This window comes from Salminus brasiliensis, chromosome 14, assembly GCF_030463535.1.
Source record: "Salminus brasiliensis chromosome 14, fSalBra1.hap2, whole genome shotgun sequence".
In the NCBI taxonomy this organism is placed as follows: Eukaryota; Metazoa; Chordata; class Actinopteri; order Characiformes; family Bryconidae; genus Salminus; species Salminus brasiliensis.
This window is the reverse complement of record NC_132891.1, coordinates 4,463,548-4,477,178: the sequence shown is the minus strand read 5'-3', so window position 1 is coordinate 4,477,178 and position 13,631 is coordinate 4,463,548. Positions and strand designations below refer to the sequence as shown.

Below are 13,631 nucleotides of genomic sequence, written 5' to 3'. Positions count from 1 at the left end.
CACATTGCGCTGAGAGGACACAACCAGAGGACAGCAGCACTATCCGATAAGATCATGCTATAGTATGGGGGTTCTGTGAGTCGTGGCCGGTGCTGTAAACCAGCCAATCAGAGCAGATTTTTTTGTCGTTATGAGTCCTACATAAAAGGAAAATCAGTAGTTGAATAACAGGGTGGTAAATAGGCTTGTTAAACCTCATATGCGAATTTTTACAGCAAACCAAAAAGTCAAAATCAAAAAACAACTTAAATATTCAATAAATGCATCGTTGGCATCTTTAAAATATTAAGATTAAGTGTGTGTGTGTGTGTGTGTTGAATGTAATAGGAGGGACAAGCAGTTACATACCTGACGATCTTTGAGCTGACGTACTCTGACCTGAAACACATAAAGCAGGTCATTCAGGACGTGTAATTTGGTGGATGGTGGAGACAGTGGTGCAAACATGCAAACTTCAGTCCTGCAGCTTCAACTGCCAGAGAATTTTTGATCACGGCAGGATTACGGAGGGATCTTGGGCCAGCCTAATTGGACTTCCTCTGGGTGAGTGCTAACCTTCATCTTCCTAATTACAGCCGCTGCAGCTGCCGCTTTTACAGCCTGTTCCAGCTTGGGTGGCAAAGCCAGGAAAAAGCAAACGTGTAAGAAGTGTGGGTTTCTCTTTCACAGTCCGCAGTGCCTTCATCCCTGCTTCAAATACACACATATATTTTGTACAGTGTTTTGGGGTCCGTTATAAGGGGTTGCACCAAATATCGAATGTCCATTGCTTTGTTAAAGCAGCCATTGGGAAAATTATTGAACACTTGAATTATTTATTATTTAACATTGTTTTAATAATTAGAATAAATAATAAATAAATAATATTAAAATAATACATTTTTTCAAATTATTTCATGGTTATTTAATTGTTTGATGTGTATTGTTGCACCATGGGTCTGAGAGTAATGCAATTTCAATCCTGTGTACATGCTGCAGTTTTGATAACAAAGCTGACTTTGACTTTTTCGATACTTCCAATACTTTCAAAACTGTAAATTCAGGCCATGCTGTTCAATCCCACATATGTTTAAAGCTAGTTTCCTATTTTGGGTTTCATATTTGGCTTATTTTTGTTTACATAATTTTAAACTGAATTAGCCAAAACTACTTAAAGCAACATTATGTAGAAATCTCATGCAGCAAATTTACAATTAGCAGCTTCAGACCCACGTTGATGCTCCACTAACTTGTAAAAGGAAGAATAGCGTCTCTGTCGTTAGCAGTGTGTCGGTTCAATACACTGCTAACTGTACTATGTAACCCTGTTGAAACGGGCAGGACAACTCTCCAGAACTGTGTAACGGTGCGTAACCCGAGTCATATTAGTGTAAAATCCTAAAATAAAACTCTACAACCTCGGCCCACATGCTTCTCTACCTTCAGATACTGCTTCTGTATCTCTCAGCATGTACAGCAATGCATGTCCTAGTGGTGACTCTACATGCAAATTCCACCTCCCATCTCCCCAGGGGGAGCCTGAGAGCAAGAAATGCAAATTCTCGCATAAAGCTGCTTTAACACACTCTAAAGGTTGACGCATTAGGATTAAAGCAGCTTTATGCAATAACTGGTATTTTTGCTCCTGGGCTTCCCCTATATTTGCGGAGTGTAATTTACTTTTACTCCACTGCAGTAAATACAAATTGAGCGCCCCCTCATGGACAGCTCTGGACAAGCTGAGAGCTCCAGAAGCTTGATCTGAAGGGGGAGCAGCATGTGGGCTGAGGCGGTAGAGTAACACTACAGGATTTTACACTAATATGACTTTATGAGTTACAAAGCGTTACACAGCAGCAGTTCTGGAGAGAGGTTCTCCTCCTGCAGCTCCACAATGCAGTAGCAGCAGCGTTCCGGCCTGGAATGTGGGAATGATGGAGACGCTGTTCTCCTTGTTCTAGTAAGTGGAGCATCAGCGTGATCCTAAAGCTGCTCAAAACACACTTATAATACAACATCTATGACAGGATACTGTCCAGATGGGGCATTCGGTTGGAATTAGGTTGGAAAACGCTTGAGTGTCTCTTTAAGGCCATGACACTTCAAGCATTAGCCAAGTTTTTGTGGTTATTAACAGTGGATCTGACTGGGTGCTGATGGACCAGAGAACACTGGGGGCTTATGTAATGCTTTGTGAGAGAATTCCTCCCTCGCTCAGCCCCTGATCCCATCAGCATGAAAGCCCAGAGTGCACTGCCTCCAATAGTCACAGATCAGCCCTCAGAGAGCCTCCACACTGTTCCAATAGGTGCTGAGCACGATTGGCAATAAATGCCAGTTCAGCCAGTAAGCAAATCAAGTGTATTGCAGCTACTCTCCAGGATATATCACAGCGAGGTAATACACTTTTGGGCCGCGGCATAGAGCAATTTACTCCTGCTGCCTGTGTTATAGACGGCCCATATTTACTATGTGCTACAGAGAGGAGGACAGAGATGAGTGAACTGTAACACTACAATGGAAAACAAAGGGGTTCTAAGGAGGGTTCCTTAGGGTTTACGGTCATTTCTTTTATTTTCGATCCCATTCGGTTGTTATTTGTCTTCATATTATTGATATTATTATTATTAGTAGTAGTAGTAAAAATTAGGGATGCACCGATCCTACTTTTTCTGATCCGATACCAATACCGATACATAAACATTGCATATCAGTCGATCCCCGATACCGATCCGATCCCACTGTTGAATTAATAAACCACATCACGTCACCATGTGGGACAGACCTAAGGCAGCGGGCAGCAGGACAAACCCTTCTCAGCTCTCCTTATATGGAAGACCAGCTGTGGCAGTGACATCATTACCCCCTCGCCCTCACTCTCGGCTGTCCTCCTTTACAGACGCCTGTCTGTAGGTTACTCTGATCCTGAGTTATGAAGCCTAGAATACCGTCGATGCGGATCCGCCCAATTATCCGATACCCGATCCAGCTCATTTTTGTCAGCATCGGGACCGATATCCGATCCTACTATCGGATCGGTGCTTCCCTAGTGAAAATCACTGCTTTTAATATAGCTCTGAGAGAGAACCGAGAAGGATTCCTCCAGTGTTATCATCAAACCTTCTTTGGAGTCTTTATTGAGGATATTTATGGACTATAATTGTCTTGTGTGTATTTATTGAGGTTGTTTTTGGACTAAAGTGGCCTATTTTAGTGTATTAGAGTGTTTACTGGGGTTATTCATGGACTAACCTCTACTACTTTAGCGTATATGAGTGGTTATTAAGGTCATTTAAGGATTTATTATGTAGTAAAGTCTTCTATTCTATTATTATTTAAACATTGTATCCAGTTTTTCACCCATTTTCTCCCCAATTTGGAGTGCCAATTACCCAATCCAACCCGCACGTATTCCACCCCCCATCAAGCCGCTCTTTTTTTAACTGCCGCAGATAAAACATCAATGTCTGGAAGGAAGCAGCACATACCCGGCTCCAACACACCACCCCGCAGACACCAGTGACGACCAGCACAGATATTTTACACTGAAATGTACTGAGATAATTTAGCATATTATATATATATATATATATATATATATATATATATATATATATATATATATATATATATATATATATATATATGTATGGGCGCCCTCTACCCACCCTAGAGAGAGCATGGCCAATCGTGCTCTCTCTGGGCTGCTGATGGCTAGCAGCATGCCCGGGATTCGAACCAGTGATCCTCTATTCTAGTGTATCAGAGTAATTACTGAGGTTAATTGAGGACTAATATCTTCTATTCTATATAAATGAGTGTTTCTTGAGGTCGTTTATGGATTAATTGAAATAGTTTAGAACGTGTTAAGCTCTGCAGAACAATCGGCAGCACTATAGATAACATGATTACACATGACTGATAATAAACGAATGAAAATATAAATGAAAATGGATGAAATCAGACACTGCAAGACTGCATTGAACTATTTTGTGCTACAGAATAACTCAGAATAACTAAGTTTACATGTTTAATGCAGAGAGTCTGAGAAATCAGTGGAATTTCACTTTTACCAGTTCATAAGAGTGATGTAACGTTTTCATCGGAACGGTTTCATGTGTAAAGTGAGGCTAGTTCAAACGAATGACTGCCTGAAAGAAGCTCTGAGAGGAAGATCGATGCTTCCAGAGGTCAGGCAGGACATGAGCAGTGCATCTGTTGTCTCTCCAGAAGCGATACCTGGGAGGAGGCCTGCTTGAATGGTGCTGGACACTGATCAGACGGGCCTCCTCCGCTGGGCTCACCTTAGACTAACCATCTTCAAGTGGAACTTTAAGATCCTGCTCTGGACAGATAAATTACACCATATATATATATGGCCGCCATCTACCCACCCGGCAACACCGCTCAAGACCCCTGAAGTTCTCTATTCTAGTGTATCAGAGTATTTACTGAGGTTAATTGAGGACTAATATCTTCTATTCTATATAAATGAGTGCTTCCTGAGGTTGTTTATGGATTATTTAAAAATCTCATTTTAGCATATATGAGTGTTTAGAACGTGTTAAGGTTTGCAGAATAATCGGCAGCAATCGGGGAATCAAGGCCTGCTTGAATGGTGCTGGACACTGATCAGACGGGCCTCCTCCACTGGGCTCATCTTAGACTAACCATCTTCAAGTGGAACTTTAAGATCCTGCTCTGGACACAGATGTAAATTACAGACCTTGGCCTCACTGTTCTGGATTAGTGTGAAAGGGTTCATAGAAAGTCACACTTCTTAGAAAGTCACGACTGTGAATCTGAACAGGGCCTCTGAAGCCTTGCCTGATGCCTGAAGCAGTGTTTGCAAAATAGTAAAAATTGCAAAATAGCCCATTTTTTATTAAGTTACTACCATTTCACCATGATTAACACTTCATAGAAATAATACACACTACATACTTCATATGCAGGGTGGGCCATTTAAATAAAATGGGAATGGTTGGTGATATTAACTTCCTGTTTGTGGCACATTAGTATATGGGAGGGGGAAAACTTTTCAAGATGGGTGGTGACCATGGCGGCCATTTTGAAGTCAGCCATTTTGGATCCAACTTTAGTTTTTTCAATGGGAAGAGGGTCATGTGACACATCAAACTTATTGAGAATTTCACAAGAAAAACAATGGTGTGCTTGGTTTTAATGTGTTCAAAGTGCTGCCCATTGTGTTGGATTGTCAATGCAACCCTCTTCTCCCACTCTTCACACACTGATAGCAACACCGCAGAAGAAATGCTAGCACAGGCTTCCAGTATCCGTAGTTTCAGGTGCTGCACATCTCGTATCTTCACAGCATAGGCAATTCTCAAAGTTTGATGTGTCACATGACCCTCTTTCCATTGAAAAAACTAAAGTTGGATCCAAAATGGCCGACTTCAAAATGGCCACCATGGTCACCACCCATCTTGGAAAGTTTCCCCCTCGCTTATACTAATGTGCCACAAACAGGAAGTTAATATCACCAACCATTCCCATTTTATTTAGGTGTATCCGTATAAATGGCCCACCCTGTACATTTGTGTATATTTGATGTCTATACATATGTATTATTTATTTATCTGTAAATATGTATTTATTTATATTATTTTTATGCTTATATTTTACACATTCTTTCCTGTATTCCTTTTCCAAATTGTTTCATGTGAATGGACAGTTATTAAAGCATTGCACTGGTAGTTACCTAATGTATACCTAATATTTTGTCAGTTCCACCCAAACAGTGTACCTCATGTGGGATCAGGGTGTTGGACTGACTTCATTAAGGTCACATCAACTGTTTTATGAGTCAAATTAGAGTCTAGAATCAATATAAAACTTGCAACCACTTCAAATGAAACAGGGCAGTTTGAGTGGACTGATGAATGGCTTTAATGGGTTTAATGGGTTTAATGGGTGATAATGTAACTTAATAGACATTCTACTAGGATGGGACGCTAAAGTTCTGCAGAGCTTTATACCTCATTAAATAAAGGAGCAAATTAGCAAGTCCGAGTACCCAGCTGATTTAGGGGTTTTAGATCAGGTTCAGCGTTCAGGTTCACCAGTAAGTGATCCTCCAAGCTCATATTAGGATTTGTCCTGGACAGGTGAAGTTGGAATGCACCAATAAAGGTTCTTTGGAGTGATGCCACTGCAGAACAATGGTTCGAAAAACCTTTTCAGAGTTCAATACCAGTTAAAGTCCAAACGAAGAACTACTACACCCTGCAAAAGACACGTCACACTGCTCATCGCTGTCTCCCACCCCACCGACAATCTATTTTCATGCCTTCCGCCCGCATCCTTTAAACAGCAGCGCTGCTTGTTGAACATCTCTACACTGATGGGCTCAGTGGTCTAGAAATGAGGGGTGTTCAGGTCAGTTTCTGGGAATCGACTTTTCCAAGTGGCACAAGTGTCTAACTGACTGCTCAACACTCAACAAGAGACCATATGTTTAAATCCCAGCTGGTGTCCTCCTGTCAGATTCTAACCTCCTGGCAGGAATTAGCCGTGAATAAACTGAGGAGGAGGAGAAGGAGGAGGAAGAGGAGGATGACACCAATTAAAATATTAGACAATAATTAGCGTATGCACATTTACAGCTCAAATTAACTAAAGTACTAAACTAAAAGAAAAACATAAAAAAAGGTATTTGAATTATTATTTTATGGTAACTTGACTTTTTATATTTATATTTTAAATAATAATAATACAATTATAATTAAATAAAATGTATATTATATAAAAATGGGTATATATATATATATATATATATATATATATATATATATATATATATATATATATATAAAAATAAATATATATATATATAATTATATAATACATATAAAAGATGTAGCTTCTCTGTATTCATTTGAAAAATTTATTTGAAATATTGATTAGGCTTGTCTGATGCCAATACCTTTCATTATATCCCATTTCTGCCAAAACTGACATGATTCCATGGACATCATCATGCATCCCCAGTAGTAAGAAGCCCCTCACTCATTTATGACGCCTATGACCCCAAGCATATGACAAGTCACACTATAAAACAGCAAAAATATTAAATACCTTCCTTTATCAAATGTCCTGTACACACAAAAACACGCTCCCGCTTTCTAACAGGACTTACAGGACCCCCATAAGACCTGCATACATGTACAGTGTAGTTGGTAGCCAAATATATAATATACGCTGCTCTTGCTAATGAGGAACAATTTCCTCTCCGAGCCAACACCCAGGAGTTGTCTGCAAATGTTCAGCAGTTAAAAGACTGACATAAAAAAATACAGCACCTCTGGAGCTGAAGGCCTGAATATAAACAACACATTCTTGGATGGTTCTGGGCTGCTAATAGATGTGCAATGAATATAAATATGCTATCAGTGGCAGAAGAGGATTTCAGAGTCAATAATGATCTGGTTGTAATGATCTGGTTGTATTTTAGCGGTTTAAGTTTTTGATCTTATTAAGGACAGTTACGAGGGAAAGTTACGCTAGCTCTTTTTTTAAAAATCAAACAGGTTGCTTTTGCCTAAAATGAATAATTAAAATCAATTAATCAACACAGAAGACAATCTGGAGTGGTGATCCTCCTCACTACATCTCTGGCGGACAAGAAAATTGTGTAATGGATGTTCATATATTGCAGACATTGTATACACACACTATATGTCCAAATATTTCTGGACACCACTTCTAATGAATGCCATATAGCTACTTTAGGTCGCCTCTTTTGCTGACACAGATGTGTACATAGCTTGTCTAGCCCCTGTAGAGAAGCACTGCCAAAAGAATAGGACTCCCTGGAACAGATGAACATTAACCAGTTGGCTCCATGCCCAATGTCAGGCTAGAGGGGTATAAAGCCCCCCAGCATTGGGCTGTGGAGCAGTGGAAGAACTGTGTTCTCTGGAATTAAGGATGGTGGTGGAGCTCCATCCAGTACTTCTGGGATGAGTTGGGGAGTTGAGGGTGATGAGGTAGGGTGGTGATCATCATCCAACATCCTGACCTCACCAACGCTCTTGTGGCTGAATGCAATCAAATCCTCACAGCAATGCTCCTCCAATATCTAGTAGAAAGCCATTTTCCCTGGACAGTAGAGACAGTTACTCCAACAAAAGCAGGATCAACTCTTCTTAGTATCTTTGATTTTAGAAACAATGAATGAGCAGGTGTCCCAATACTTTTGTCAAGTTAAAAAGAAAAAAAAAGTTGCCGTTTTTGAGATATGAGGTTTTTGTGTGATGATATATTAACAATGCTGTACTTAATACTAAAGTATTATATCTATATATACATAATATTACTTAATACCGATAGAATCTGATCATAAAATCCTCTTCATTACACAGAAAACAGAGAGGTGTTTGTAAGTCAGACATTTTCCCTGAGCTCTGAAGAATAAAGGCAAGATGTAATTTAGGCACAGCAGAACAAAAGGACCCCAGAACGGACCTCCGTCCCTGCTCTCAGAATGAGCCCACTGTAATGGCTATATCAGAGCATGAACAGAAATGGGCTGAAAATTGGAACCTGCTTGTTATCCTGCACATACACTGCAGCATGCAGCCAGCAGCGTATTGCTTATTACTGTATGACTGACAACCTCAGCACATTCCCAATACACTAAATATTTATGTGTGTGCATGTGTGTGTGTGTGTGTGTGTATTTGTCTGTGTACTTTCTTTAATGCACTGTCAGGACAATAATGACCTGTCTATGTGGGTAAACCAGAGAAAATAGGACTAACCTACCTTTTTCAGGACCTGGAAAATGATCAAATGTGTGTGTGTGTGTATGTTAGGGGGTAAGAACATTATATTGAAGTATGGCAATATTTATACTGTAACGATGATCAAAAACACAGTGTGTATTATTTTAATGAATAGTTCAGAAGATTGGTGGCAGACAGTGGTTCCTGATGTGTTGTGTTTAAACTGACCACTAGTGTGTCTTCAGATCCACCTGTTCTGATTGGATATAGGTTCAATACACACACACACACACACACACACACACACACACACACACACACACATATATATAATTGCTGCCTCCAGAATCAATTTCTGTCTGCAAGCTGTAAAAACTGGACTTAACAGCCACTACCTGAATACACACACACACACACACACACACACACACACACACACAGTTACTAATCACTCTGATCCTCCCAGTTCACTCACCACATCCACGCTGAGCTCCACCAGCTCAGAGATTGTCTCCACTCTGCACTCTGAACTGGAACTCCCTCAACTGTCACTAAACTGTGCACTATTCTCTTTACCTGAGCACTAGCTGCTACACTCATTACTGCACTGTACACCCTGTTCACACATTTGTGATGCTGTTTACAACACCATACCTGGTCTACCTCAGCATACACTCCTGGACTCTTACTATTCATTTACACACACAACACATTGCTGCTCTAAATATTTATTCCATTTTACTGTAGTATAGTAACCTAGTTAATTACCCAGTCCTCATGCACACTGTATATTTATGTATTTATTGTATTTATTGTCTTTGTTTTTTTATCATGTCTTGTCCTTGCACTATTGTACCATGACCCTAGCTATTATTAATAAGAGTCTTTTGCTGTAAATAATATTGTTATTGCTCTTTTAATTTTTAATTCTTATTTATATTGTGTATATAGTGTAAATTATTTATCCAAATTTTTGTAACTGAGTGTCTTGCTATCCCTTTCTGCTGTTACACTGGGAATTTCCCCACTGCTGGACTAATAAAAGACTATCTTATTACTTCACTAATAATTTAGCCTTACAGTGTTTGGTTGTACTGAACAGCCCTGTTTTAGTATAATGGCAATACAGTTGAATTGAATGGAAGAGAATTAAAAAATATATATATATATACAATCTGAATCTGGTTGCCTTTCATACATTTTGCATCTCTTAGATCAAACCTTTGTTATTTTTTTTTTTCAAAAAATAATTGATTGAATCGGTTTTGACAAATTATACAAAATTATGCAATTCAATTATCACTTTTAATGATGCTTGATGTTTACTTTAGGCACAATTTATACACCAACTAATAACTAAATGACTCCCAGCCCACACATTACTGACTGTCTTTGTCTCCTGATTCAGATATTCTACTTAAATTTACATGAAATAATAATTTCAAGTTCTTTGTGTTTACTCTATTAACAACTTTGTTAATTACATAGAATATCTACTTTCTGTAAAAATGTACATTTAGTAATAGAAAAATGTATATTACATATATATATGTTCTGGTCAACTCCGTTAGTAGTATGCTAGTACAAAACAATATGTAATCTACATTAAGTGATGTCACGTGGAAGACAGTGATTTGATCTCCTTTTGATCTTGTATAAAATATTGAAGAACAATGGTGATTTTAAATGAATCTTCTATTCAGTTTTTGTGATTACACTGTTCACAGCTATAAAGTCAATTGCATATAATATACATTCTCTGTAAAATATGTCAATGTAGTATTTACAAATATATATATATTTTTTTATGGCTGTTGTCCCAATGTTCTGGTGAACTCTGTTACCTCTAATATTAAAACAAAATAATATGCATGTATCTGCACTCAGTAATGTCACTTCCTCTGGTGGGAAATGTGAAAGGACACAATTCTAATTTCATTACTTTGTATAAAATTAAATGTTAAACTATGTAAATATTAGTTTTTAGTAATATCAGTTTTACATAAACAATAATGTGCTGAAAATCAATAAAATCCATACAATCGATTCTGAGGCTAGCACATAAAGTTAAACCACCATATGGTGGAAAATCTTTCAACAAACACAACTTTGTTACCATCAATTCTGTTTAAACAGTGTATATCTGGAATGTACTTACAGTTCTGGAATGGGCTGTATGTACTGAATATATAATATATATATATATATACAAATGGGACATGTGTTTGATCCCAAGTCCTGACACTGTATAAAAACAAGGATATGTATGTATGCGTGTGGGTGTGTCTGTCTGTGTGTGCACATATATGCAAGCAAGACAAATTGGGGGAACATGTGCCATGTACACAGCGCTCTCCGGACTAATGAAATAAATTCATCTTGTGGTGCTTTACATTTAAAGCAGTCTGCTTAGTATGCAGCTGCCTTGACACCGGCAGGAAGAGGCATCATGTCAATAGCTTTTCTGGCGTAGAGGACCGGCTCTCACACTCCTCCACCCAGTGTTTAACTGAGCTCCAGTGCAGCTGGGGATACTTCATTGACTGGCCTTTTTCATTTGGCATGGAAATGTCAGTACCCATCGGAAAGATCATTCTGCACAGCTTCTGGTGGGCTGAGAAGTAATTCTGGGAGCCGAAAATGCCTCCGGAGACACACACCCCGACACTCCGACATACACACACACACACACACACACCTTATTTCGAACCTTTCTAGCATCCTGTAATCTAATCTCGGGCCGCCCTCCTAACAGCACCTCTAGCTGAATGTACAGGCTTTGCTGTGATTGCTCTTCTCTGTCTGCCAGTGCTCGCAGTGGACCGCCTGATCTGCATGGCCTGAAACAGCAATCATCTCACTGTGGAGCCCTTATGAAGCATCTCTGCAGGGTTAATATCGCTGACTCAGTGCGTATCAATGTCTCTGTTTCTGCATTAGTAAGCATATTCACACATAATTGGAGAAAAGCATTAAGATACGGATGACAGGTTCAGCTTCTGATTGAGAATTTTAACAGGACAGCACCGTCGTTTACGAGTTGTCTGCCATGCGTACACACTCTTACAGTGCGGACGGCTTAGTCTGGCCCAGGATCAAGAGATCTGGGCTACTTTTAAAGATAGTGCAAAAAAAGCTGGAACTTTGTAGGGGGCTAACAGGTGTCCAAATACTTTTGTCCATATCGTGTATGTACTGGTTCTGAAAATGTCCCTATTAACTTGTATGCCTTAATACCTCACACTGCGAACCTCACACTTTCAATGGGGTACACATGGTGACCCATTGAAAGGTTCTTTAGTGAACCGAAAGTGGGTCTTTTATGGCACTGCTCCAGACGCACGTCGACAGTTAACTGCCTCTTCACGCTCTCGGCAGGAGCAGCATTAGTATTCGGGCTAGAAGAATCCCTTCAATAATTTCCAGTGCACCAATATGAGGGAACCGAATCACATATCGACTTTCAGCCTGGGATGTTTACTACAGCATACTGACGACCAACAAGCAGAACCGCCTCTACGTCTTCACCCAGCGCTTCAGAGATCAGCTTATAGAAAACCTCTGTTTGGCTCAGGCTGTGCTTGAGGTTCTCAGACGGCTCTGCACTTTCACAGCACTACTGCGATTTGGACGCATACCCAGTCAACAAACTCCTCCAAAATCTAGTAGAAAGCCTTCTTTCCTGGACAGTAGAGACAGTTCCTCTTACAGAACAAAAAACAATGAATGAGCAAGTGTCCCAATACTTTCGTCCATAAAGTGTATCTCTTACGCAAAAGTTCTCGGTTCTTTAGGGAAAACCCCAAAAACCATCTGTTAGCTTATTTAACATCGGAGGTTAAATTAGTGTTCTCCTCCAAGCGTGTTGAGTAGTGTTGAGCTCCAGTGAAGTTGCATTAGCAGCATTTTGAAAATAGGTGTCGGAGCTTCATGTGACTTGGAGGAGGCACATGCTAGCCTTCACCCTCCCAGTGCTGTTGGAATCATGTGATTAGGGAAGTCCAAGCTAACTCATTAATGCTTTTGTGAATGCAATGTCTAGTAGAAAGCCTTCTTCTTGGACAGTAAAGACAATGAATGAACAGGTGTCCCAATACTTTTGTCCATAAAGTGTATCTCTTACGCAAAAGTTCTTGGTTCTTCCAAGAACCCCAATTTTTTGAAAATAGGTGTCGGAGCTTCATGTGACTTGGAGGAAGCACATGCTAGCCGTTACCCTCCCAGTGCTGTTGGAATCATGTGATGGGGGAGTCCTAGCAACTGGATGGTAACTGCCAACAAGCTCATGTGGAGCTCAGGTGGGTGGGAGGTAGGCTAGGTGGGTTTGTACATGGGATTGTGTCGTTACAGGCCACTCTAATCAAACATGGCTCCCTATGATCTAGCCCATGTTTAATCCTGACCCTGATGGGACCCGGGTGGGCGTCCATATATGGGGCCAACTTAAAACTCATGGACAAAACTTTCTGGTTCCCAGTTGGGCAAATCCATACAGGCTCCACATGAGCATGCTATCTAGGTAGCGTTAAAAATATTAAATATTAAATATCATAAAAACGCTCACGGGAGTCAATATTATGTCAATGGCACGATTTTGTTTACATTTTGGGGTTTTTAAAAGTAAAATATGATATTTTTATCCAATACTTCCAGAACCAGCGGACAGAACGGGTCCCCGCCGGCTTCTTTTCATTAGCTAAGTGAGGCACATTCACGTGATTAGAGTCTACAAGAGCAGTTAGCAATTTTCTTTGACATTTTATTTGTGACTGGAGGCTCATATTCGGATAAATATCACATACTACGTTCTCCAGTTGAAAATAAAAACTGCTGCCTCATGCAGGTCAAAAAAGTACAAAAAGTCTAGAGGAACAGATTTAGAGTTTATGCTGCTTTTTCTGACAT

General features: G+C 39.7%; 1 protein-coding gene across 5 annotated transcripts in view; it reads right to left on the bottom strand.

Annotated features, from left to right (window-relative positions):
* The window catches only part of iqsec1a (IQ motif and Sec7 domain ArfGEF 1a), a 178,831-nt gene that overhangs the window by 149,816 nt on the left and 15,384 nt on the right, over positions 1-13,631 (bottom strand). For 4 of the 5 annotated variants that reach the window (XM_072656340.1, XM_072656350.1, XM_072656349.1 and 1 more), the window contains exon 2: positions 349-378. The exons of the other annotated variant lie outside the window; for it this stretch is intronic. In XM_072656340.1, coding sequence (XP_072512441.1) covers positions 349-378 — 30 coding nt within the window. The remainder of the gene's footprint in view (positions 1-348; positions 379-13,631) is intronic. 5 annotated transcript variants of the gene reach the window in all.